Below are 25,184 nucleotides of genomic sequence, written 5' to 3' on the forward strand. Positions count from 1 at the left end.
CCAGAAGGAATATTCTGTGTGATCAAAAGAGCTGCAATCCCTCATCTCTTCTTAAAAAGTGGTGTTTTTTCAAACCTTGTCAGTAAGTTTAAGATCTGTGATCCTCCTTAGAGTGCAGAACTGAAAAGTCCTGATTTTCAATCTAGCTGTTGTCTTTGCTGCTGTTTTACTTCTTTGTGTTGTTCAAAGTGTTTCCTTGTTACGGTGTCCTAAAATTTCATTTGGCAAGAGTTTATCTCCTGCTGACAGTTGCTCTTTGAGAGCACCTTGATGCTGATGTAGCTGGAAGCTCAGGAGCCTTTGAGGTTCCCATTAGGCCACTGTCACATTAAGTTCAGCCTAATGTTTAGTGTTTCTTTGTTTCTTTCTCTCAAGTTTATTACTAACTCACCTTCCCATGAGCAGATCTATACCTTGGCAGTGAATAGTCACATCCTTGTGTGCCAGGAGTGTCAGGGTGCCAGGGGACACACAGCCCTTCCTGCTGTAGGTCATTGTGCCTTTCACAACTCCTGTGAACCTTCATGGAGTATTGTTCCTCTAGAACTGCCGGATGAAAGCGAGTCCCTGCGATGCCCTTTCTGCTGTCCTGCCAAACCCACAGTTCACCTGGTATTGCAGCCTGATGCCATCACACCCAGGGATAGATGGATGTTCTCAAACATTCTGTAATTGTTCCTTCTTTTTCCTTTTTCCCCTCCTGCTGCTTTGCAATATTCTGCTGTGTGATGGCTGACAGAGGGATCAGATTGACTTTCTGTGCTCTCCTTTACCCAGCTAAACACATTCACCACTCTGGTTTTACCAGTTTTTGGTTTGGTTTTGGTTCAAAGTTTGAACACTGCTGTCTTGTTTACTAACATCCAGTTAGAGATAGAGTCCTGTGAAGCTGCAGGGTTTGCATGTTCTGACATGGGGTTTGTGACACTGACTGTCAGTGTGTTCCTTTGCATGATTTTGATTCTTCATCCCTGATGCATGAAAATAATTCAATATGTTTCCAGCTAATGAAAAAAAAAAAAAAGTTGTGCAGCTGTGAGTTACACAACTACAATGTTGTGTTACAGCTTTACAAATTTGTAGTGGTGGTTAGTATCATAAATTAATAAGTAAGGCAAAGAACTTCAGAAATGGGGTGGGGATTAAAAGTGCAATGTCTTAAGTCAGGACCAGCTACATTTTCTATGACTTCATCTCACAAAAGACAACTTAGAATCATAGAATCATTAAGGTTGGAAAAGACCTTTAAGGTCATCAAGTCCAAAAAGACATTGCTCAAGGTAAGAAAAAAATCACAGTTTCAAATCAGTGTGGCAGAAGAGGTGAGAAAAGTCATGAGACAAATGGAGTGGCAAGATGTCAGGAACTCTTATTCTGCATCATAGTACAAGGGGTGTTCAAAGAAGTAAAAAGGTGATAGACTGAAAAGTGACACAAAGAAGGGAGGGGGACGATTGCTACATCACTTGATTTTGAAACCCACTACTGCTGCAGAGAGGGTTTATTAGTGCCTGTAGAGTCTGAGCCATAGACTGCTGAATGCTGGTGCAATTTTGTTAATTTATCAGATTTAATGCCTTGAGTGGGATCTGAACTCCTCACTTATTTCCTGCAGGGTGTGCTGATCTCCAGAGCCTTGACACCATGCAGCCCATGGAAAGGAAAAGGCAGGGCTACATTCACGAGCTCATTCAGACAGAAGAAAGGTACATGGATGACCTGCAGCTCGTCATAGAGGTGAGATGGCTTGGATGGGAAAGTGCATTTGGCAAAAGAGCACCTCTATACTGAGTAATAACAATAAACGGATTCTTATGAATTGTGAGTTGATGGAGGAGGAAAGGTGTGTGGGCATCTCCCTTTCCAGTGAATGATATGTGGTTGCTCGCCTGGCAAAGGCACCATTTTGTGAAACTCATCAACTTACAAAGACCTTCCTGTTTTCCAAATCCTCTTCTTGTGTTGGGGCTCAGTAAAAAGATGATGGGTTGGGGCCCGGTGTCGAGCAGAGCTGCACAAAGCTGTAGAAGCACCATAAAAGCTTTTCATGTGCCTCCTCCCCAGTCTTATTTCTGGAAGCAAGAGCACCTCCCTCAGCAGGGCAGGGACAGGCCAGCATTAAGCGCTCTTGGGTGTCCAACTTGACCTCTCTGTACAGAACAATGGTGTGGTGAAGTGTGGCAGATGTTAAATAGTTGAGTCACAGGGGTGCTCTGCTCCCCAGAGATGAGGTGCTGAGGGCCCCTGAGAGCAGCTGTGGCTCTGCACACAGGGTGACCCTGAGTGCTCTGGGTCAGGGGAGCGGAGCAGTGCCTGAGTGTAATTTGTGCAGTGACTGACCCTGAAATCACAGGAATGCTCTCCTGCTGAGCTATCAGCCTGCAGGTCCCAGTGCTTGTCCTCGCTTTGCAAGTGCTGGTACCAGTGTCAGAATGGGGTCACACGCTCAGGGGAAACAGCTGTCACAAGTGCTAGTAAGAAATTGCTGTCAACTGCTGAGAAATTAGACACTGAGCATTCAAAAAAAGTCAGTGCTGGCCTAAGTGAGAGGCTGAGCTGTTTCTATTCTCTGAAGAATTGCTCATTTTTTGGCTGCAGGTTTTCCAGAAACCAATGGCTGATTCAGGCTGTCTCACAGAAGGAGAAATGGGGCTGATCTTTGTTAACTGGAAGGAACTCATCATGTCAAATACAAAGTTACTGAAGTGAGTACTTACCTACAGTCTTAACACTTCCTTTTCATTATTCTGTCATTCTTTCCCCAGAAAGTTTGCTGGGTTTACAGTCAATATTCTGTCCTTGTTGATTATTTCCTGTAGATGCTTGCATTCAGAACAGCTGAATGCAGTCAGACTGCTTCAAAAGGAGCTATAGTAAGAGAGAGGGAGAAATCAACAGCAGGAACAGATGTACATTTGCTGTAATATCTTAGAAACAGACCCTACACAAAAGTAGGAAGCTTTTCTTCCCAGTTTTCTGCAAAGCAACCTTTTATTCTTTAAAAATAATCTTTAGAAAGATACAGTGGCTAGTAACTCACTGAATGGGATTCTGGTTGAATGTAGAGATTGATGCTGGATTGATGCTGCAGAAACCTCAAAGGAGAGTCCCAGTCCCCCAGACCCCATCAGGGAGATTGTTCAGCTCAGGGTGTTGTCAGGGTGACTTCCTGGGGTTTCAGGCAGGACCCTGGCATCTCCTGGAAGAGCCTGTGCTGTGTAAGGAAATTCCCCTGCCAGGTTTGTGTCCTTTCAGAGGTGGATCTGTAAGGTTGTGACTTGGCAGCAGAGTTGGATGCTGATCTCTTTCCTGTCTGCAGGGCCCTGCGGGTGCGTAAGAAAACGGGAGGCGAGAAGATGCCGGTGCAGATGATCGGGGACATCCTGGCAGCAGAGCTGTCCCACATGCAGGCCTACATCCGCTTCTGCAGCTGCCAGCTCAACGGAGCGGCCCTGCTGCAGCAGAAAACTGATGAAGATGCTGATTTCAAAGACTACTTAAAGGTATCTCATTCGGTGGCGGCTGTGCCCTCTCCTTTCCTCAATGACAGGAGCCCGTCTAACCAGAATTCACCACATCAAAATAAGCCAGAAGAGTAAAATCCTGCAAAAATAGCTAAGAGGCTTCCAAGGTGTATTTACATGGTGACCATGGCTAACACTGTGTGTGCTCTTTATTTATAACACTGTCTTTCTCTCTAGCTGATTCACTTAGGCCATAAAAGGAAAATTGCCAGAACAGTTGACATCAGGCATTTGTTTCTTTCATTGCTTTGCTCTTTTTCAACCTGAGTGGAGCCTGTGGTGTCAAAATAAAAGCTGGAACAGTTTTGAATGTAAGGATTCTGTATGAGCAATGACCCTGTGATTTATGCTGGCAAAGCAACTGGGTGCAATGACACTGCCAGCTTTCCTGTTTGTTCTAGATACAAGTAGTATCTGCATACTGAAAAAATCAAAGATCTCTTGGAATGCCTGGAAAAATGAATCTGCTTAGAGAATTTCCAGTATTCAGTGCCAGTGATGCAACTGTTTTCTGATGACTAATGCAGTGTCTCTGCTAAATCTCTGGGTTGCACCACAGAAACTTGCCCTGGACCCTCGGTGCAAAGGAATGCCCCTCTCCAGCTTCCTCCTGAAACCCATGCAAAGGATAACGCGCTACCCCCTGCTCATAAAGAGTGTGAGTACCCCAATGAGGCTTTGTAGGTGAACACTTTGAGTTTGATCTCTGTAGCAAAAGCCAAGATAAAGGCTTGTCCCTTTATGGGGATTTCTCCGACAGGCTTACATCTGTTTTCATCTTGCTTTCTCCCCTCTTTGATCCACACCAGATTCTAGAGAACACTGCAGAGAACCACCTGGACCACAGTAACCTCCGGCTTGCCCTGGAGCGTGCAGAGGAGTTGTGCTCCCAGGTGAATGAGGGCGTGCGTGAGAAGGAGAACTCGGACAGACTGGAATGGATCCAGGCCCACGTCCAGTGTGAAGGCCTTGCTGAGGTACCTGCATTGATGCCCTGCAGGGCTGGGGCTTTTCAGAGTCATTTCAGCATGGCCAGGGAGGGAATGGGAGTCCTTGCTGACATCCCTTATTGGAGCATGATCCACTGCTGAGCTCTAGGCAGGGAAGCTTTTATTGAATCCTACTCACAGCCATAACGTGATGAACCATTGTTTTTGCATGGCTATAGTGGCAGAGAAATCTTGATTTATCAGCTTAAAAACTGGTGCCATTTAGACCATTAAACAGACAGAAATAACTCTTCTCTCTGAACTCCTGATCATGCTGCCACTGGGCTAAGTCAGGTGTTACTATGGAGGATTTCACTTAGTGTGTGCTTCCTAGGGTTTTCCTTCAAGCAGGCAGGGAACAGCTGCCCTCAGATCTGCAAGGATATGTGGTGTTCAGGCTCCTGTACCTTTCAGGACAGCCTTCAAATGGAGGTGGGTGTGTGACAGTTCTCCACTGCATAAGGAACCATGGCTTGACAGACCCAGGTCTGTCCTGTTCCATCACCTAATCACCCCCAAGAGGTGACCTGACTGCAGCCTGTGCAGCCTCTTCTTAAACACAGCTTCTGGACAACACAGAAGGGGCCATGCAGTGTAAATACCTCCATCTGGTCATCTCTGTGTGTGTGTTCTTGGTAAAGCTTAAATCTCCTCTGAGGTGGAAGTTGTGCTGTGGCCATGGCTGATCACAGAACAGTTCCCTTCTCTTCATTTAGAATGGAATTCATTAAAGAAAAGAGAAGAACATTTTCAGCAGCTTGGTCAGTCTCCACAGTGCAGAGGAGCAGGAGCTGATGTTTGCACAGACTTGCTGCTGCTAATGGGTTTTGTCTCTTCCCAGCAACCCGTGTTCAACTCCCTCACAAACTGCTTGGGACCACGGAAGCTCCTGCACAGTGGGAAGCTGTACAAGGCCAAGAGCAGCAAGGAGCTGTATGGATTCCTTTTCAATGACTTCCTGCTGCTCACCTACATGGTTAAACAGTTTGTGTCTTCCGGATCCGATAAACTGTTCAGCCCTAAATCCAACTCCCAGTTCAAAATGTACAAAATGGTGAGTGAGTCAAGGTGTTCCAGGTTGTGTTGGTACAGTGAGTCCTGGTCTCTGATGAGGAGTGTTGCTCTCCACTGGCATTAGCTGTGTGGCCCCTTTTGCTGTCACAAGGGCACGTTCTGGCAAACAACTTGCACAAATGACGTTGGCTTAGTACCCAGAAAAGGACATATTTCTGCATCTTGGTTTAACTAACACTTCCATCCACTTTGGGGGAAAAGGGCAGAAATAGCATCAGGCCTGAACAGCTGAGTGGGATGTTCAGAAGCAGGAGCCTTGACTTCAGTTTACACAGGTTCCTGCATCCAGAAGAAAATTCCTGTCCTTCAGAAAACAGCAGAAGATGCAAAATTTTAGTCTCTGTGCCCGTACAGTGTGTGTTCCCAAGATTTTGAAACTGGAGACATAAGCTTAAGTATTGGGCCTGCTTTACCTCAGGGAACCTGAGAGATTACTGGATTTCTGAGCTCCACACTGCAGCTCTGCTTGCACACTCCTTCCCCTTTCACAAAGCTCTTTGCCTAGGAAAGCAGAATGGGGTGAATTGCCAGAGAAATTTTTCTCTCAGCCCTTTCTTGCATCCCTTACATAGTGATCTCATTGTTTGTCCTGTGTCCTAAGTCTTTCATTTTCCCTACAGTAAAACAGTGTATTTAAACATGCAGCCAGCTTTTGCCTATTGTCACAGGATGATGCTGCCACAGTGACATTTGCTCTTCTTTCAGCCGGTTTTCCTTAATGAAGTCCTTGTGAAGCTGCCCACAGACCCTTCAAGTGATGAGCCAGTTTTTCACATATCACACATTGACAGAGTTTACACACTTAAAACTGACAACATTAATGAGCGGTGAGTAGTGAAAATGCAAATCTGAGCTTAAACTAGTTCATTGATGCTGCAGGCTGTGTTTCCAGTGAGCTGACACAGGGACTCCGAGCTCAGGAACAGAGCTGTCTCTTGGCCAGGAAATATACTCACTGGGCTCTCATTTGAATGAGAAGTTTTCTCTGATTTTGTTCTGCTTCTGTAGCAGCTTTTGCAGTGGCATCCAGCCACATCTGCTGCTCCTTGATGTTTCACTTGTATCGAAGAACAGTTTAGGGCTGCAAAATCCAGCATCCCATAGGGCTCTTCCCCAGTCCTGAGCAGTCTTTAATGCGACCCAACAGTCTGATAAAACAGCAGCTCCATGTCCATTTATTGAGACCGATTTGGAATGTGGCATAAGGTTAAGTCCAAAAACTCCATCACCTTAGTCCATGACCTGACTTGATTTGTGATGACTCTAAAATTTAGGGAGGGGAGAATGGGGAAGGAGAGTGGGGCAGAGTCACTGAAGATTTTGCTGTCTGTGGGATGACCCTGACTGTAGGGATTGCTCCCTGCAGGACTGCCTGGGTCCAGAAAATCAAAGCAGCGTCAGAGCAATACATTGAAACGGAGAAGAGGAAGCGTGAGAAGGCTTATCAAGGTACCCACTGAGTTCTGCATTTCCCTTTATCCACCTGGATACAGGGGCAGGCCATTTTCTGGAGGATGCCAGTGTCTCCTTCAGATCTATGGCCAGTTCTTACATTCCAACCAATCTGTTTATTTCTGACCTCTTTGTTCCCAGCTCGTTCACAGAAAACCTCAGGAATAGGACGCTTGATGGTGCAAGTGATTGAAGCAACAGAACTGAAGGCCTGTAAGCCCAATGGTAAGTGAGGGAAACAGTCTCAGAGCAGTTTTATTCCTGAAACATTTGGAAAGGCTTGCTGAGAGCAGTTGGTCATTTGGGAATCCCTGTGGTTTGTCTACAGTTTCTATATGAAATAGTCATTCTTTAGTTTCAGAGGACATAGTGAAGAGCCAGCCCTGTGCTGCTCTGGAATATAGGATTGCCTGATCCACATCATCTGGCAGCAGCATTGATGTGTGTCCAGGCAGGCTCCAGGTGGAGGGGGAGGTTGTGCTCTGCAGAGGGGTTTCACTCCCTGTTCTGTGTTTAGGGAAGAGCAACCCATACTGTGAGATCAGCATGGGCTCACAGAGCTACACTACCAGGACCCTGCAGGACACCCTGAATCCCAAGTGGAACTTCAACTGCCAGTTCTTCATCAAGGATCTGTATCAGGATGTCCTGTGTATCACCATGTTTGACAGGGATCAGTTCTCACCTGATGGTAAGTGTGAATATTTAGGCAAAGAATGTTTTTTTGTTAGCTAAGGTACCCAGTTCCTCAGCAGCAGTTTCAAGAGCCAGTAGGTCTGACTGCTGCCTGAGAAGTGTTGTGTAAAAACAATGCCTCAGTACTCAGGAGGTTCCACAGCCTTCCAGAGCCAGTAACTCCAGGCAGTCAGATCTGATCCCAGTCTGGCTTCTGTATCAGACGCACAATTATTTTCTTGTCAGACTGAGGGGACAGACAAGTTGAAAGCAGCAGTTCTACTCACAATAGGTGCTCAAAAATAAGGTCCTGGGCTATATTTTCACAGCAACAGCTTGATCAGCTTTCTTGTTGCTTGGAAACTGAGCACGTTTTTGGCAGTCAGTTGCTTCTCATATTCTCTGAAAGGTTAAGTGCTTTTTCAGGGCTCTGACACACAGTCAATTATTGCAAATTTGCAGGGAACTGCCTTGACCTGAGATGCCTTGTGTGTAACCATAGCTCAGTCTTTTCTCCTGTGAGTTAATGTGAGTTTTGCTGGACAGCTGAGTCTTCTTTTTCAGTCCATGGTGAACCTTTCAATGCACACACACAAAAGATGTCATGTAAGAAATAGTCACACAGTAAGTTTATGATTTCTGAACAGGATTGTAAACCTACTAGTAATCGTTGAAGATCATTCTAGTAAAAAGCATGCTATATAGGCATAATTAAAAGTTGGCTGAGCCAAAACAGTTGATTTTTTTACTGTCTTTGAGCACCTCAGCTGATTTATAAACAAGTTCCATCACCTAATTCTGACCAGCCAGCTCTGAAACTGAAGAATATTTGAAACTGTGTTTCTAAAAGGGTGTTTTCTAAGAGTATTTTTAAAGCCCTTAGGTCAAACTGTGACATCCTAATTCCATAGCATTGTTCTCTTCTAAAAAGGCCCCCTTTTTATCACTGCTGGCTGGTTTACACAGGGCTGGGGTCCATCCAACTGGAAGCCTGGGAGCAGTGCTCTGGAGCAGAGCATGTACCCCACAGCATTGCATTACCCTGCCTCACTCAGATTTTTTATGGTCAATATCTCTGCCTAATGAAATTTCTAATTCATTTGCCCAACAGATTTTTTGGGTCGCACTGAAGTTCCAGTAGCTAAAATCAGAACAGAACAAGAGAGCAAAGGCCCCACAACTAAACACCTACTGCTGCATGAGGTTCCAACAGGAGAAGTGTGGGTGCGCTTTGACCTGCAGCTCTTTGATCAGAAAACACTCCTCTAAGAACACTTTTCTTTTAATTTATGAAGGACAACTGAAGCTAACAGCCTGAACATCTTCTGGTAAAAGATTCCTTGTCCCATGCTGGTTATTAAGCAAGAATTCCTGCTGCTTCTGTGTTTCCTCTTAGTTCCTGGTTGTGCTTAGTTCCTTGCAGTGTTCCCAGTTGTTGTTGATCTATGCAAATACTAATGTTACTGTAAATACAGTACTATTGCTCAGTGCCTTTTTATTATTTTGGAATATCTTGGGTTTGGATGCCAATGTTTCCATTTTCAGGGCCATAAAAAATATTATGTAGAAATGTGGCACCAAGCTGTTTGTATATTTTACCACTTAGTCTGACAGACAGACTGAGGAATGGTTTAAGCTCAGCACTAGAAATCATTCCATTTGAAATCTTAAAAGTGATATCCACTGGAATTTTCACATCTCAGGATGATCGTTTTGACGGTTAAATGCTGAAGAAGCCTTAGCACTGGAGAAGTCTCCAATATATTGTATATTCTTTTACGATTCAAGCATAGTTCTTTACTTGACTTTAGTTCTGCACTGGAATCAGTAACTGCTACTTGATTTTTCTTTCTGCTTCAGTTTGATTTATCGTTCTCTGCTGAGACAATGTGGTTGTGAAGAATAGCTAGAAAAAAGTATTTTAAATACTGTGACCCACAACAATGTGGCAAAATACTCTTCAGCTCTTTGGGTTTTTTCCTAAGTATAAGTTATTTGTGTACATTTCCTTGGTCTTGCAGACCTCCATGTGAACCTTGAAGCTTTGACATTGCCAACATGTATATAGAGAGTAAAATATAAGTTTATTAATTTGTCTACAGATGTTTATTGATGCATAGTGATTTTAAAAAAATATATTTTATTGTACAGGGGAATATGAAATAATAAGAAAAGCTTATAGGACTTGTTCAAGGAAAGTTTATCACAAGTTTTAAAGGTTTGTTCTGGGGAGCTGTCACCCCAATATAAACTGTAAAATGAACTGGTTGAAATGAAAGCAAAAACTTTCTCTTGGCAGCAAATCAGGGGTGGTTTTAAAAAAAAAAAAGGTTTGTTTATAAATATTTGTTACATTGTAACCATTCTATTCCTCCTTTAAACTGCTTTGTTGCAGAAGCACAGCATGCAGTTCTGAGCAGCCTGTGCCCTTGTTTTCCACGGGTGCAGAAATTCCTCCTGAAGTCTGGCAGTTTCCCACCCAGTTGCCATCTGTGCACCCTCCTATTACTCAGTCAACCTCTGTTACATTTAACAGTTTTCTGTGGTTCAGTATTTCTAATCCTAAATAAAACCCAACCTTGGCAACTCTTGAGAGATTGTGTCTGTACAATGGGAGTTTGGAGGACAGAGAAAATTCCAGGCTCTGAGCCCAGAGCTCTGGTCAGCTGCAGCAGCAGGGAGGTGGGACTGCACTGGCACAGAAGAGGGTCAGGTTTGAGGGCACTGGCAGCAGCTGCTGCTCAGCACTAGCTCTGCAGAAAGCAGCAGATGTTTTGTACACCACTTCCCATCTCCTCTCTCCTGCTTATTTCCTGCCTTCTCAAAACACCCACGATGTATGTGAAAAGTGATTTACTGCTTGGACACTGTCTCCAGGAGAGAACACCAGCACCGTCTTTACTGAGCTCAGCCCAAGTTAAACCTCCTAAAACAGCAGGTTTTGGCCTGTAGAACATTGAGCTGGATCTGGGAAGAAGAGGAGCAGCATCTCAGACATTTCTTTGGCAGTGGGGTAACAACATTTCAGAACTACATGTTTAAGACAGTAAGTTTATTGCAGTTTGCCTAAAGACCTGCCTGGCCTGCTCTCACTTGCTTTGGCAGTGCATGTAACTTAATTGTGTAAAGGGTACCTTTGATGGCTGTGGTCAGCTGGAGCACAGGTGACATCATTGGCTCTCTCTGTCATTGTGCTAGTTGATGAGTTCCTCGTCCTTTAAAGAGAAGGAAAAATTGTTGCCATGCTTCTGTAAAGATCAGCTGAGCTGTCAGATTATTTCCTTCTACACAGCACACACTGAGCATGCCTGGGAACTCTCCAACCTTCCTTAGACAGGACATCCCCTCCATGCTGCCATGATGGATTTGAAATGAGGAAAACAAACCTCCCCCTGCCATTGCTACTGTGTCTCAAAAACTGGGCTTAGATCCAGACTGTGTTCCTGGTGAAAACCATGTTCAAACACTCTGGGGCTTAAATGCAGTAGGAGTGAGTTATTAAAACTAGAATACACTCCCCTGGAGCAGCACGTCAGTAACATGCTCTGTTAACCTCCTGCTGGTCAAAGTGGGACTCCAAACCTGCTCACACCTTCCAGCAGTCTGTGCGCGTCTTCTGGAAGAATGGATCATACTCTGATGGGTCATAATCATCCAAAAACACATAACCCTGTGGGAGAAGCAGGTACTGGGTCAGCTGTTGGTGGTTAAAACAGTGAGAGCAGGCAGCCTGGGTGGGACAGAGCCAAGCACAGCATAACACAGCACCAGAGGTGGTTGAAATCTCTGAATTCTGTGAAAAAGAATTCCCAATTTGCATACACTGCACCTCAGAAAGAAAGTGACTGAACTGTAACAGGAAAATTCCTCCATCCGTTTTAATTTATCACAGGCATAAATATATAACAAATTATTTCATGAAGTATTCAGAAATAATGACAGGCTAAAATGCTAACCTTAACTAGGACAGTCAAAACAATGGAATATTTTTTTTTTTGGAAAATGTTTTTCCAGAGGAGGAAGCCCTGAGATTGGCTCTGTTTGTCAGAGCATGGTGCTAATAACACCAAGGTGGTGAGTTTGATCCCACTCACTTAAGAGTTGGACATGATGATCCTTCTGGGTCCCTTCCAACTCAAAATATTCTGTGATGTCAGCAAGACAGATATTCAAAAGAAAAGGAAAAACAGGAGTGAGTGACACCTCACTAGCCACAGCCTTAGGCAGGTCACTGGTCTGCAAGATAGCAGAATTCCATGTCTGGGTCCATGAGCTGACTTTTCCATCTATACATTGGAGTAAAGACCTGAACCTGTGGGTCTCCTGGTCCAGGCCACAGCTCCATCTCATCAACAATGCTACCACAAGTGGAGGAGAAGGCTGATAGCAGGGAAAGGAGCAAAAGAAAATGGGCAAAAAGAAGGGAGGGAAGGGAAAACACATCCAGAATTAACCACATTAACTAACCCACACAAGTGTCTCAAGTTCTGCAAAATTTATCATATGCTGCCACAGTTAACACAAACTTATGCAAATAATGTGTAAATATGAAGGGCCTCAGCCTGCTTCTCAGACATGCTGGTGACAGACCTGACAGCACCGAGCAAGGAGAAAAGGTAGAAGATGATCACTGATCCTGTTGCCCCCCTTCAGGCAAAAGGACACATCCCAGTGCATCAGCCATTGCTTCTGGAGGGCACCCAGCAAACTGCTGACCTGGCACAGCAGCTTGCAAGACGGACTGATGCAGACCCAGACATGTGCAGTACCCCCAGCACAGCCCAAACCCAGGACTTCGGCAGCAGGACTGCTCCAGTTCTTTCTCATTCCATGCAGTTTAAATGCATGGGTCTGTCATATCAGGCCTTTGAAAAAAGTAGTTTGGTCTCTTTAAAACAACACAGCTCCCATGGTATTTTCATTTCTGGATAAGTAGGTTGTTTACAGTCTCACAACTCCACTGTGCAGTGGTTTCCACTGACAACAACTGCCTGCTCTCATAAAGTATTATTTTTGTGGCAGATTACATAACTGCTTTTATTTTTCTCTTTCTTTTCATTCCTGAGATGCAGAAAGTTTAGCTGTGGGATCTGATATTCAAGAGAGGTGTGAAATTAAGAGCAAAATGAAGAAAACGAACAAGTATTTTCTACAGTGACTGCAATTTGCAATTTTTGTGAATACTGAAACACACAGAACTACAAAATCCATGAGTTGGGTCCATTACCTGCATGAAGACAAACAATTGTTTGTATCTTCCTGTTCCCATATTTTTTCTTTTATGAAGCTTCATCAGTAGCACCCAAGGCGACAAAATCATTTCACTCATGCTCTGCCCACAGAGCTGCAGTACTGCTGTAGCTGGACTCCTGAGACTTGGCAGTGCAGCCCACACCCTGCTCACTCAGCCTTTGGTTTGAGCTGACAGAACTCAAGGTTTTCCCACTAAATTGTCCAGCCCACAGAGGCAAACACAGCTCAGTAGGGTGTTCTGTCTCACCATATTCAGAGCCCAGCACATGTTCACTGCACCAAGCAATGCTGCTGCTCATAGCTGCTGGTGAACACACACAGCTGGAACATCACCATTATGGAAGTCCTTCAGAAAAGTAAGTTACAGACAAGGTAGAATTGAACTCCAAGTTACTTCACAAGAAGGAAATAACAGCTAAACCCCTGAACTCGTCCACAACCCTCTGTATACAACGCCCTCCATGACAAAAATTGGTTTCTCATTGATACCTTCTTTGTAAAGTAGTTTAAATATTGAGAGAATTGTTCTTGTCTCCTTTTCCACACTTCTTTCTCTGACTGGCTGTCCATTTTTTTCTTCATTTTTTGCATAAGTGGCTCTGAAACATTATCAAGATATTTTTTGTACAGAAGTTCTGTCTTTCTCAGATCTAGGAAATCATTGTGCTTCAAATATCTGTCCAGCTCCTTAAGTAAGAAAAAATGGAAAATAAAAACCATATAAACTATTGATCAATAAGATTCCACGTGTAAAGGTTTGCAGCTTGGCTGACCTGACTGCTCACTGCTCCAAGGCATCTATTTTCCAGCCCTTCCTTCTGCTCCTCCCTCTCTCCACTTCTCATCACTTATTTCCAAGCTTGCCCTTTCAAGAGCTCTGGCATTCAGACCCTTAATTTTTGAAGCTGTGGTGCAAATTTGGCAGACAATGACTCACTTTTTCCCATCAGGTTATTGAGCAGAAATCACAGGGGGCTGCAAGCACCAGACTGTGCAAGACAGGCAGCAGAAGGACCTTCCCTGCAGCACTGGCAATCTGCTGGATCAGATCAGAGCAGCCCTCCTGCCCTTTGCTCACAGCACCACTGTTACAAATCACCACACCCACAGAACAAATATTAGTGCCAACAGGCAGTTCAAGTCACCTGGGATTCACATTTAGGGTTGCTATTTCAGTCCTATCCAGAGTGGACTGAAAAGATAGAAGCTCATAACTCTAAAATAGTTTTTCAAGAATACAGCAATTAACATTTTCTCAAGAATCACTGTTTAGGAACTAAAGATACTGACATGCAGGAAAGCACACAGCAAGTGAGAAAACAGCACACTTCTTACCCTCACAAAATTTTCTCTGTCCAAGATGCACTGAGCAGAAGCAATGATGTCTCGGCTTTGATCAGCTACTGCCTAACAAAACATGAAAAAAGCCTACATGAGGTGAAATCAGGACTTAGGGCAGGAGTTAAATTTACTTTTGAATTCAAAATAATTACTAATGTTGTGATTAAAGGCACATTATACCACAATCCAGCTGGCAAATCCTTGCAAGATTTGCTCTGAACAGTTGGGTTAAGTAGCAACAGAAGAGCACAGGAAGAGCGGGAAGGAGAACTGGAATGTACATGCTCAGCCTCCTTGGCTGCTCCTCACCACGGCCACACCCCCTCCCTCTTGCCACTGTTTCTCACCTGTGCCAAACACGTGGCTCTTTAACTCCTGCACTCCAGACAAGGAATTCAGGCAATGCAGACCAGATCTATCATTTGGGGATATCATGTATTTTATGCATAGAATATGGTCTGCTACTCCCTGGGCTTAATATTGAGTTTTAATTCCAACTGATGGTGTAGTTTTCAGTCATGTCTGCCTTGGCCCTGCTGACCAGCTGCACACTCCTAAAGGTTCATTACACTGAGATGAGCAGGACATCACACATCAGAGCAAGCAAGGAAGAGACAGGAAGTTTTAAAAATTCCACCAAAAACAAATGAGAAAGAGGAAATCTAAATTTCTGGCATGTTTCAAGACCCTTACATCCTACTATTTGAAACAACTGATATGTTGTATTATGCCTGATGAATTTACTTCATCTAGTCACAGATCCTTTCTAAAGTCAGCAGTACAAAGATATGGCCATCACTCCAGCTAAGAAACATCACCAGTGAACAGAAGAGCTTTCCTTCAGGATGATACACATGTGAAGGAGTTGGGTGTCCTTTCACTGAAGGAATGAAGTCCCTTCTCCCTGGAAAAGGGCAGGCCCAGGGGCAGCCTCATCACAGTGCTACTTACAGGGCAGCTACAAAGAGGACAGAGGCTCTAACTCCACCAGAAGACAGGGGATGAGAGGTACAAGTTGCACTGGCAGAGGTGTCATCTCAATGTAAGAAATAAATTTTTCCAGTGAGATCAATCAGTCACTGAACAACCTCCCCAGGGATGTGGTGGAGTCCCCACCACTGAGGGTTTTCAAGGTGCAATTGGCAGGTAGCTGGATACCCTCACCTGGTGTCTCTTTCCCATGAAAGGCTGGGCCAGACATCTCCCAAGGTTCCTTCCAGCCTGGGCTGTTCCATAAGTCTGTGATCCTAACTAGTCACACGCTTGTTTCAGGTTTTATGGGAAACGTTTCCACACACCAAACTGCAAGTTATTTATTAAAACTGACTCAAAAGGATGCAAGAGCTCAATAAAACCCATTTAATCTGTTGCTATTTTTAGAATTCTTTGTTCTCCTTCTCCATGACAAACATCTCTCAGATTTTACTGAACTTTGAAAATAACAGTTTTTCATTCTTCCCTTCATAATTTCTATTTACTTCCTCCACTCACACCTTCACACAACAGAAGCCCTTCCTTCTGTGTTAGTCAACCTTTGGCAATATTTTCCTTCCCAAAATGTCTGCTGAAATCAAAATTATTGGTTGTGCCACTCTGCTGGTGCTGAGGAGAACCTCTGAATAAATGAAAAGAAAGAAAAAGGTCTGCATAAAAAGACAACCTGCTTTACAAAGATCTGGTTCTCACCCAGGTTCCACAAACAAGGCACAAACTAGGATGGAATGGTAAGAATTAATACAACTGCAACAGCCATTTCTGAGTGTGCTGTGGAGGGACAGACTGAAGCCCAAAGCTCCTGCTCAGGGCTCACAGATGAGTTCAGGCACATGCCAGGCATGGAAGTGTGAGAGCACAGCCAGACCAGAACACACTGCCAGCATTTCAGTGGGATTGGTGGCCAGTTCCAACACAGGGCCCAGTTACACACCTGTGCTCCCAGTTACAGATGCTGCTCTCTGTGTTGCTCCCAGCAGAACCTACAGCTGAAGGAATGCTGGGGTCACTCACCTTCCAAGGCTCTTGCTGCTTGGGTTTTCTCACAGGTTTCCCATTTGCAAATCTTTGTAGCCAGGAACCTTTTGAGTAATTCACACTACCCATGGCTGGATTAGTCTGGGAAAAACAATAAAACCATCACAATCCATAAAAAATTATTGTATTAACAGCAAAATCTAAATTTTCTTACAATTCCTACTGATCAGTGATACAGCTCTCTAAAGGACTTCCACCTGCTGATACCTGCTACATTTTCCTGTCACATTAAGTAAAACACAGAGATGAAGTATCAGGTTTACAATCAGATACTGCCTCTGGTGGAACCGTCTGTCCTCATCTCCACACACCATTTTCTTTCCAAGAACATGGATTGACAAATTATTTGAAAATGCCTGTCAGCTCTGGAAACATTTCAGAGTTATCAAATTTCACCTCCAGACTATTACTTCTTTCCTTTGTGCCTTTTTCAGTCAGATAAAATCCCTTTCAAGTAACTGCCACATCCCACTATGGCTACATTTCATTGGTATTTAAACTTAGTTCTACCAGATGAAGCTTATGGTGAAGTGCTAACTCAGCTCCAGTCAGAAAATTCCATCTTCTCTCTAGTATGGGCATCAGGATATGTGGATTGATTTATAACAGAGACAGTGCAACCACAGAGGCAAAATGCCCTTTACAGGAACCTCCATTTAAACCCCTATTTATCTCAGATTCACTGGAGACACACTGCTTCCAGGAAACAACGGATTCACAACATTACTTGGGTAAAGAATGGAACAAAAGAAAAGCTTATTTCTGCACAGATACTGACCCCAAGTCTTCAGACAGAGCTTTCAGTTATTAAAAAAAAAAAAAACACCTGATATTCAATTACTTTTTGCAGTATCTAGTTATAAGAATCAGCAAAGACTCTTGGGTATTCATAGAACATAACCTTTTTTTTTTTTTTTGTAGAAGACAACACTTAAGAGTTTATTCTGTCCAATCCAGCACTTTAGTGACAATATCTGACTCCCAGCATAGCTCTCTGGAGTGCAGATTCAAATTTCATGCCATCAATTCAAGGTAAAGTCTGTAATCTACATCTTTATTTGTTTCATTTTATAGTCCCTGCTCTTGTACACTGACAAAAACAACTGCTGGGATATTCCTGCATCCTCTTTCCTGTCTTTTCTGACTGAAAGAGTCAGAAATCACAGGAGAGCATATGTTGGAAGGGGGTTCAGGAAGTCACCTGAACACCTCGTGTTACCTTTTTCCCAAACTGGAAATGAAACTCGAGATAATTTTAGTAAGGAGGTAATATAAAAGGGGATCTTTATTTGAAGGACTTCAGAGGCAGCTATGGAAAGATGTCCACACAAACCCCTCCCAGGGGTGAGTACATTTGTATAGGTTTTAGGAAACTAGCATAATTGCTAAAAAGCAGCAATTAGGAGAACAAGTGGTGATGCAATTCCCCAAGGTGAAGCCCCTTCTCTGGAGCCCCCCCTTCAGCACTAGCTGTACTTTGTCCATGGGAATGTATCCCAAAGAGTTGTTCTCAGCCTTGCTTCCCAGGAAGAAGCAAGACAGGATAGAGGTCTTGTACCTCTCAGGGCTTGGAGCTCTGGAATTTGTTTCCTCTTTCTTCTTAGGGAAAGGCCATGGAAAATTATTGGGAAAAGTAGCTACTAGTACAAAAGGTGACAGAGTTACAAACATATGTGTGAAGAATACAGAGAACATATGAAAGAAATAAAAGGCAAAATCCAAACGACATCAATCTCAGTACCAGCTAGAAGAAAAGCAAACCTCACAGAACCAATTTCTGATACAAAATTAACAGGCAAACAGCAAGGGCTGAAGAGATTTGGATACCTGACAGGCTATAGATTTGGCATTAGAAAAACCCAACACACCTTCCCATGAGTATCCTCCCAACCTGCACAGGTGCCACAGGCTCCTGTGTCATGCCACCATTTACAGATTTCCTCCACCTCACAAAGACAGGCTGAGCACAAAGCAGAGGAGGTGCTTGATCACCTCAGAGAATTGGGATCCCAGGGGAGATAAAACAGAGCAAACACAGAGAATGTGCCTCTGCAGCAATTTGCCTTCAGGAACCCAAAAGTGGCAAAGACTCTAGCTGCAGATTTCCCCCCACCACCAATCTTCATAATTCTAGCTTCTACTGAATCTTAATCCTTTCTTTTTCTGCCTTTTTTTGGATTCTTGCTGGGAGATGCCATCTTCCTCTCTGCAAAGGCAGGGCTCACTGATATGAGACAGCAGCTGTTTTGCAGGTCTTGAAACTACAGATTTAATCACAGGCTTAGACAGAAATAGAGTAAAGGATTTCCAGAATCTGAGTGGATAAAACAAGCATTTAGTCAATCTACCAGTTGCAGTCTGCAGATGCCAAATCCCATGAGCAGGCTGGCTGTCCTGTATCAGGACATTTGTTTGACTGTGCCAGATCCCTGGAAGTGTCCAAGGCCAGGTCCGATGGGGCTTGGAGCAATCTGGTTTAGGGGAAGGTGTCCCTGCCCATGGCAGGGAGTTGGAACTAGATGATCTTAAAGATCCTTTCCAATCCAAACCATTCTGTGATAATTAAACCTGAGAACAACCTAAAAATCCTTCCTACATAAACATGCATTCTTCTGCACTGTCAGCAGTGCAGCTCCCTGTGCCCAAACACGGGGCTCTGCAGCTTTGAGGAAACGCATTTTAATCTCCCTGTGACAAACAAAGCACCCTCACAAATGCCTCAGTCCTCCCAAAACCGTGTTCAGCCACGTGTCACCGCACGGATGTCACCGTGCACAAGCACAGCCGGCTGCCTGCACTGGTGCCTTGGTCCCCCTCAGGGACCGAGAACATGCATCGCCTCAGGGGCAGAGAACAGTGAGAGAACGAGTCTCCAGAGCGAGCAGGGCAGCTCTGCGAACAGAACCTTTCAGAGTGAGAATGCCGAGCTACCACGCAACGCGGGCATGCCCGGAGGGGCCTGGCCTGGCCCTGCACTTCGGGGGCAGCGATGAGATAAAGGCGGGCGAAAGGGAAAGGCTGAGATCCTCTGGGCACGGCTCGTCCCACACCCTGCCCGGTGCTGAGGCGGGTCCTGCAGGCCCCAGGGAAGAGGCGGCGGCCAGCAAAGATCCACATCTACCATCCCCATACCGGAGTCCCTCACTGGGGCGGTGAAAACAGCGCCATAAGGCTCCAGGGGCGGCGGCACAGGGCTACAATCGAAGCCAAACCCGCCCGGCATGGCCCCGCCCCGCTGAGGGGAAAATGGCGGCGCAGCGCGCCTCTGTCGCGCCTCACATCAGTGGCACCGCCCCTTCGTGTCCGAAAAACATAGCTCCTCCCCCATCACCCGCAGCCTCTCCGGATGAGGAGATGCCGCCCGTGGGGAGAGGGACGCGGATATCCGTGGGGACAGGGCACAGACACCTGCGGGGACAACGCTGCGGCAGCTCTGATCTGGTTCCGAAGACAGACGGAACGGCGGCGCGGCCGGATCCCTCCGCGGCCGCCGCGCAGCGTCCCACACTGCTATGGTAACTCCACTAAGACCTCCCGCCGGCAAGGCTTCCCACCAATCAGAGAGGGGAGCGCGCGGTAAGGGAGCCAATCAGGAGCAAAGACGGCTCCGCCGAGCCGAATCGAGCCGAATGCGGCCGAGCCGAAGCGAGCCGGCGCAGTCCGGCTCACTGGTTTATTATTCAAAGTTCATTAAATCGTATTACGAGATTTCACTGCATTCCCCTGCAGTGCTGACCACGCCACCAAATTTGAAACTGCAATCAGCCAGAGATACCATCAGATGACAGAAATGTCAGGGTTTTTTCCTCCAGCAGTGCTGCACTGACACACAGATCTCCCAATAACTGTGTGCCACGAAAACGGGGTGTTTCCTGGAGCCTTTATACTTTTTTTTTTTTTTAATGTATTATTATGATTGGTTTGTCAGCGCCCCAGGCACGAAGACAGCCTTGTGCCCAGCCACTTGCCATTGCCCTGGAATGGGATCCCCCAGCACAGCCCGCTGTGCCCAGCGTGCGTTCATTAACCTGGCCAGGGACTTGCGACAGCAGCGTGTCAGAGTCAAAGCCCTGATATCAGTCTGGAAAGAAAGACACCCCCCCCCCACCCTCCTGGATCCCCCACACTCTTAGTCTCTATGTTATTAATTTTGTCATTTTTATCCACTGTCATTGCCTGCCAGTACCCTTGAAGGACTCAGGCTGAGCAATTAAGGAAATAACACACTTTATTAACAAATACACTGATCACAGAAGACTGTCACTGTCGCAGAAGAGTCGGGGCAGAGATTGTCACCGACAGTGTACTGACTGCAAGAACAAGTTTGAAGGGATCCACAGGCTCTGATCACCAGTGAAAGTTTGAGATAATCAATGTGTAGAGATCCTACCCAACAGGTGTGCCCACAGGGGAAAAGCCACAATCAGCCCATCAACCCATCCCAGAAGTTACATGGGGCCTTTCCTAACTTGTCCCCCTCTTAACTCACTGTCAGACTATTTCTTTACACTTCGATGAAGCTTGAGTGACTCTAGTCAAACATACTTTTGTTCTCAATTGGTGCAAAATTCCCTCACTTTGCTCTCAAAGACATAGTTAACAAAATAGTGTGTGCTCAGGGAGGGGTGGTCACACTTTGGGTGGGTAACTTTGGGATGGACGCATGTCACATCTTCACAATGAGAGTACAAAGTGTGGGGTTCATCTGAGGAGAGCGATTTCCCCACAGCTGCTGACTGAGGAACAGGACATCTCCTCCATCCTGGGCCTGGCAGCTGCCATGTAGCTTGTCAGCTATGAGGTACCACCGAGTTCCCATTCCTGCAGGAATCACAACAGAGCCATGGGGTCTCCATCCTGCTCCACCTTCCATTTGATCCCTCCTCAGCATTTTCTTCAGGCTGCAAGGGGCATTGCATAAGGAATTATCATGGAATTAATTAGGTGCTTGCCAACTGCATTCCCTCCTTAAAATCACAACTGCCTTTTACCCTAAAATGTAAGGTAAAATGTCCTAATGTTACAGCTTCTGTTGGTATGTGATTATAACTTTAGCCTCAAGATTTCCCCCCAGTCATTACAGTACAAGAGTTCTATTATCATTATATTGCAAAGGTTCCATATTGCCAGAGTTTCATACCTCCTTAATGCTTCCTATTGGCGCCTCCTCCAGGCACTGACTCTTCCTTGTCCTCACAGCAGCCAACTGACTCCAGTCCCCACCAATCCACTCTTTTATAACACTCTTCTGACTGGCTACATCTGTGGCCTGTTAACATCAGGCCTGCTCCTAACCTTGGTAATTAACCCAGCTGCAGCACTTTAGGGGGTAAGAGAACATTCTACACCACCTTTATTTATCCACACTATATCCCCCTACACAGATGCCTCTAATTTCCCCCCATTTTCCCACTTAATCAACTCCATGACTGTAGTCACTCAAGCTTCCCAATATCCAAATGGAGTTCAAGAATGTTTCAAGCATTTGTATTGCATTGATTATCTGATATTTGTAGGGATGGTCAATAGGCTAATTGTCTCATAAAAATACAAACTTTAACATATAATACCTTTATCAAGACAGAAGGAAAAAGGGTTAATATGAATACAACAAATTCCTGTAGCAGTTGTTGGTGATCATCTGAAGAGGGTATCTCATCACCACTGTTCTGCATCTTTCTTGGCTGGTTCCAAAACATTATCTATTTTCTCCACATTGTGATGTGCAAGGACCAGAGTCCTTTGTCCATTTTCTTGAGCTTGTTTCAGCAATTGTTCTGAGTCTTCATGTTGTAGCAGTTTCCTGCTCAAGGTGAGATTCATTCCAATGGGTGTGGGCAGCAGGTCTTGAATCAGCATTGAGTTAAACTGTAATAACTGGTAAGATGTGGTAGGAGCTGAGTAAATAAAACCACATTGCATGATTTCAATGGATTTACAAACACAAACATTTGAGTGATTACTTGTGGCTACACTAACATTATCTAAGAGTTACCATGGAATCACAAAGAATTCTCATGCTTCTGTCACCAATTTGTACAATTGAAAACATTTTCAGGGATTTCCCTGGGATGTGTCTCAAAATGACAAACATTTTTGTTCAGTGTCAAGACAAATGTCTTAAGCTTTGTGTTACTTTCACAAATGACTCCTTGTTGTTCTTGCACAATGACATCAGTGCCTTGCCAATTTTTTTCCATCTTTTTGGGCCCATGCTCTCTGCTCCCAGAGTATAGTCCCACTGTGATTGAACCCTCACACAATGATTGGTATATAATACACACCCAAGGATTGTGGACAGTCAACAAAAAAGCTGTGGCTGTGTTGTCAATGGCATCATAGGTAAAACTGACTAAATACCACCAGAATTGGAATTTCTCTCCAAACTCAATCGCCATTATCCTGCCAAAGCACTTTTAGAATTTTAGTGGGTAAGGTACCTTCCTCACTTCCTCTTACAATTGCAGCAGTCATCAATTGCATCCACAGCTGGGCCTGGATACAAGAAAGACCAAAGAAACATTGTTTTAGAGTGCACCAAATGCACCCATGATCAGCTGGTGTTCTTTCACTCTCCTGTAGGGGGATACAATATAAGTAAATGAAGGTGGTACAGAAAGTAATCTTATCCCCTAAAGAGTTGCAGCTGAGGCAATTACTAAGGATTAGGAGCAGGCCTGATGTTAACAGGCCACAGCTGCAGCCAATCAGCAGACTGTTATAAAAGAGTGGATTGGTTGGCTGAGGGGAACTGGAGTCAGTTGCTGCTGTGAGGGCAAGGGAGAGTCAGTGCCTGGAGGAGCTGCCTGCAAAAAGCATCAAGGAGGTATGAAACTCTGGCAATATGGAACCTTTGCAAAATAATGACAACACTCTCCTGCTGAATTAATGTTTCTAATAGAAGCTACTGCTTAGTTACTAGAGATAAAAGGGAAGATTTCAGCAACCTAGGCAGATATGAATGATATAATTTCCACTACACATCATGACCAAAAAAATGTAATGCCTTGATTCTCCAACACTGAAAAGATGTTGCTGGACAATTTCTGTTTTCCCCATAGTTTCATAGTTATAATGTGTAGTAATAATGTGTAACTTTAGCCCCAAGATACTTCTCACTTTTCTTTAATTTCCTGCCAGTAATTTTCCCACACTGTGCTAGAACTGATTATTTATTTTAAAAGAAAATAATTTTTGGGTTGGGTCAAGCCCAGCCTGCAAAACCCCCTCAACTCCCTTGTTCTGCTCTGATCTAATGGTTGTAGCAAGTTTTATCTCATTTCTTAGTGTTTTCACTGTGGACTGTTTCTTCAGCAAGATGAAAATTTAATGCCAGGAGAAAAAAATCACTAATACTTACACTATAAAAATGTAACTGGACTTTTATGGCCTTTCTGCGAAAGAGAACCAGTTTTCTGCTGGTCAATTCTCATGCTGTTGTTTTTATTGTTATTTTGGTTATCTGGGGCCTTACATTTCTCCTGCTGAAACTCCTGAATTTCACATGGAGCAGAGTATGTTTTCCAGTATGAAGGGGAGGGGGAATGAACATTTATATATCTCTCTTTTTACAGAACAGAATGAAAATGAACCAACTTCAGGCTTTGCTGAGTGACAGCCTTGCCAGCACAAAAAGCATGTGGAAAATGCAGTTATCATTGGTATAAAGCCAAGTCTCTGCATCGACCTTTGGCTTTATTGTGAGAGATCAAGAGCTTCCTGGGAAGTGACAGCAGAGGTGGAAACTCTGTGAAATCAGAGCACAAAGCAGAAATAATGGCAGGGAGCACAGCACTCTACTAAATCCATTTGTTCTCTCAGCCTCAGAGTCCCGTGCTGGGGTACAGCTCAGCTGATTTGCAAGGTGATTGCAAATTTGATTTTTTGGAACAAAGATGCCATTTAAGTGGTGTTTTGAAGATCTTTTTGACCACTTTGTGCTCAGTGATCCTGACTGTAAAGCAGATGGATGTAGGTCCATTCTCTGGCCCTGACACCTATACTGGAATGGAATGAGGTGTGCCCATACAATAACTCCAAAGCTGTGCCTGAACTGGGATGCTGGTTGGGAACACAGATCTAGATTAAATACCAGGGGTTGTTATAGAAATATTTTCTGCCTAATTCTGGAGAAACAATGCAGTGAAAGCACCTGTAGCTGCCAAGTTACTATCACTGATACAGCACATGAAACAAGCCCATTCTTCTATCCACTGACAGCTCTGTCTGTGCCCAGAATCACAGAACCATGGAATCACGGCTGGAAAAGACCTAAAGATCATGGAGTCCAGCCATTAACCCAGCACTGTCAAGCCCAGCACTAAACCGCCTCTGTCAGTGTCACATTTACAGATCTGTCAAGTACCTCCAGGGATGGTGACTCTGGGCAGTCTGTTCCAGTGTTTTACAGCCCTTTTGGTGAAGAAATTGTTTCTAAAATCCAATCTGAACCTCCGCTTATGCAATGTGAGGTCATCTCATCTTGTTCTATCACTGGTAACTTGAGAGAAGAGCCCAACCCTCACCAGGCTTCACCCTCCTGTCAGCTGTACAGAGAGAGAAGGGTCTCCCCCTGAGCCTCCTTTTCCCCAGGCTGAGCCCCTTTCCCAGCTCCCTCAGCTGCTCCTCCTCAGACCTGTGCTCCAGAGCCTTCCCCAGCTCTGTTCCCTTCCCTAGACACACTCCAGCCCCTCAATGTCCTTCCTGAGCTGAGGGCCCAGAAGTGGGCCCAGTCCTCAAGGTGGCCTCAGCCATGCCCAGCAGAGGGGACAGTCACTGCCCTGGCCCTGCTGCCACACCATGGCTGGTACAGCTCAGGTGCCTTTGGCCTTCCTGGCCACCTGGG

The 25,184-nt window shown here is 44.8% G+C and overlaps 2 protein-coding genes across 12 annotated transcripts in view; one reads left to right on the top strand and one right to left on the bottom strand.

Moving 5' to 3' along the window:
- ITSN2 (intersectin 2) overlaps positions 1–10,307 on the top strand; it is an 81,171-nt gene extending 70,864 nt beyond the window's left edge. For all 6 annotated transcript variants that reach the window (XM_014265640.3, XM_074538017.1, XM_074538019.1 and 3 more), the window contains 11 exons: positions 1,616–1,737; positions 2,599–2,705; positions 3,320–3,503; positions 4,084–4,182; positions 4,334–4,501; positions 5,355–5,567; positions 6,293–6,414; positions 6,954–7,036; positions 7,181–7,264; positions 7,557–7,730; positions 8,826–10,307. In XM_014265640.3, coding sequence (XP_014121115.2) covers positions 1,616–1,737; positions 2,599–2,705; positions 3,320–3,503; positions 4,084–4,182; positions 4,334–4,501; positions 5,355–5,567; positions 6,293–6,414; positions 6,954–7,036; positions 7,181–7,264; positions 7,557–7,730; positions 8,826–8,983 — 1,514 coding nt within the window. In that variant the 3' untranslated portion in view covers positions 8,984–10,307. The remainder of the gene's footprint in view (positions 1–1,615; positions 1,738–2,598; positions 2,706–3,319; positions 3,504–4,083; positions 4,183–4,333; positions 4,502–5,354; positions 5,568–6,292; positions 6,415–6,953; positions 7,037–7,180; positions 7,265–7,556; positions 7,731–8,825) is intronic.
- Positions 5,971–19,888, bottom strand: FAM228B (family with sequence similarity 228 member B). 6 transcript variants are annotated; one of them, XR_012579679.1, is made up of 7 exons: positions 19,748–19,888; positions 16,316–16,420; positions 14,303–14,374; positions 13,457–13,654; positions 11,307–11,384; positions 10,849–10,929; positions 5,971–8,290 (listed from the first exon to the last, which is right to left on the bottom strand). XR_012579679.1 is itself a non-coding variant. In XM_074538022.1 (6 exons), exons 2-6 carry the CDS (start codon positions 16,406–16,408, stop codon positions 10,909–10,911), a joined length of 462 nt encoding a protein of 153 aa, XP_074394123.1. In that variant the 5' UTR covers positions 16,409–16,420; positions 19,748–19,888; the 3' UTR covers positions 8,840–10,908. The 6 variants fall into 6 exon arrangements, 2 of the variants coding, with proteins under 2 accessions (XP_074394123.1, XP_074394124.1); XR_012579681.1 differs by having other exon boundaries at positions 11,297–11,384; XR_012579680.1 differs by having other exon boundaries at positions 19,472–19,853.
- Between the last annotated feature and the right edge of the window lie 5,296 nt (positions 19,889–25,184).

This window comes from Zonotrichia albicollis, chromosome 3 (genome assembly GCF_047830755.1).
Source record: "Zonotrichia albicollis isolate bZonAlb1 chromosome 3, bZonAlb1.hap1, whole genome shotgun sequence".
Taxonomy (NCBI): domain Eukaryota; kingdom Metazoa; phylum Chordata; class Aves; order Passeriformes; family Passerellidae; genus Zonotrichia; species Zonotrichia albicollis.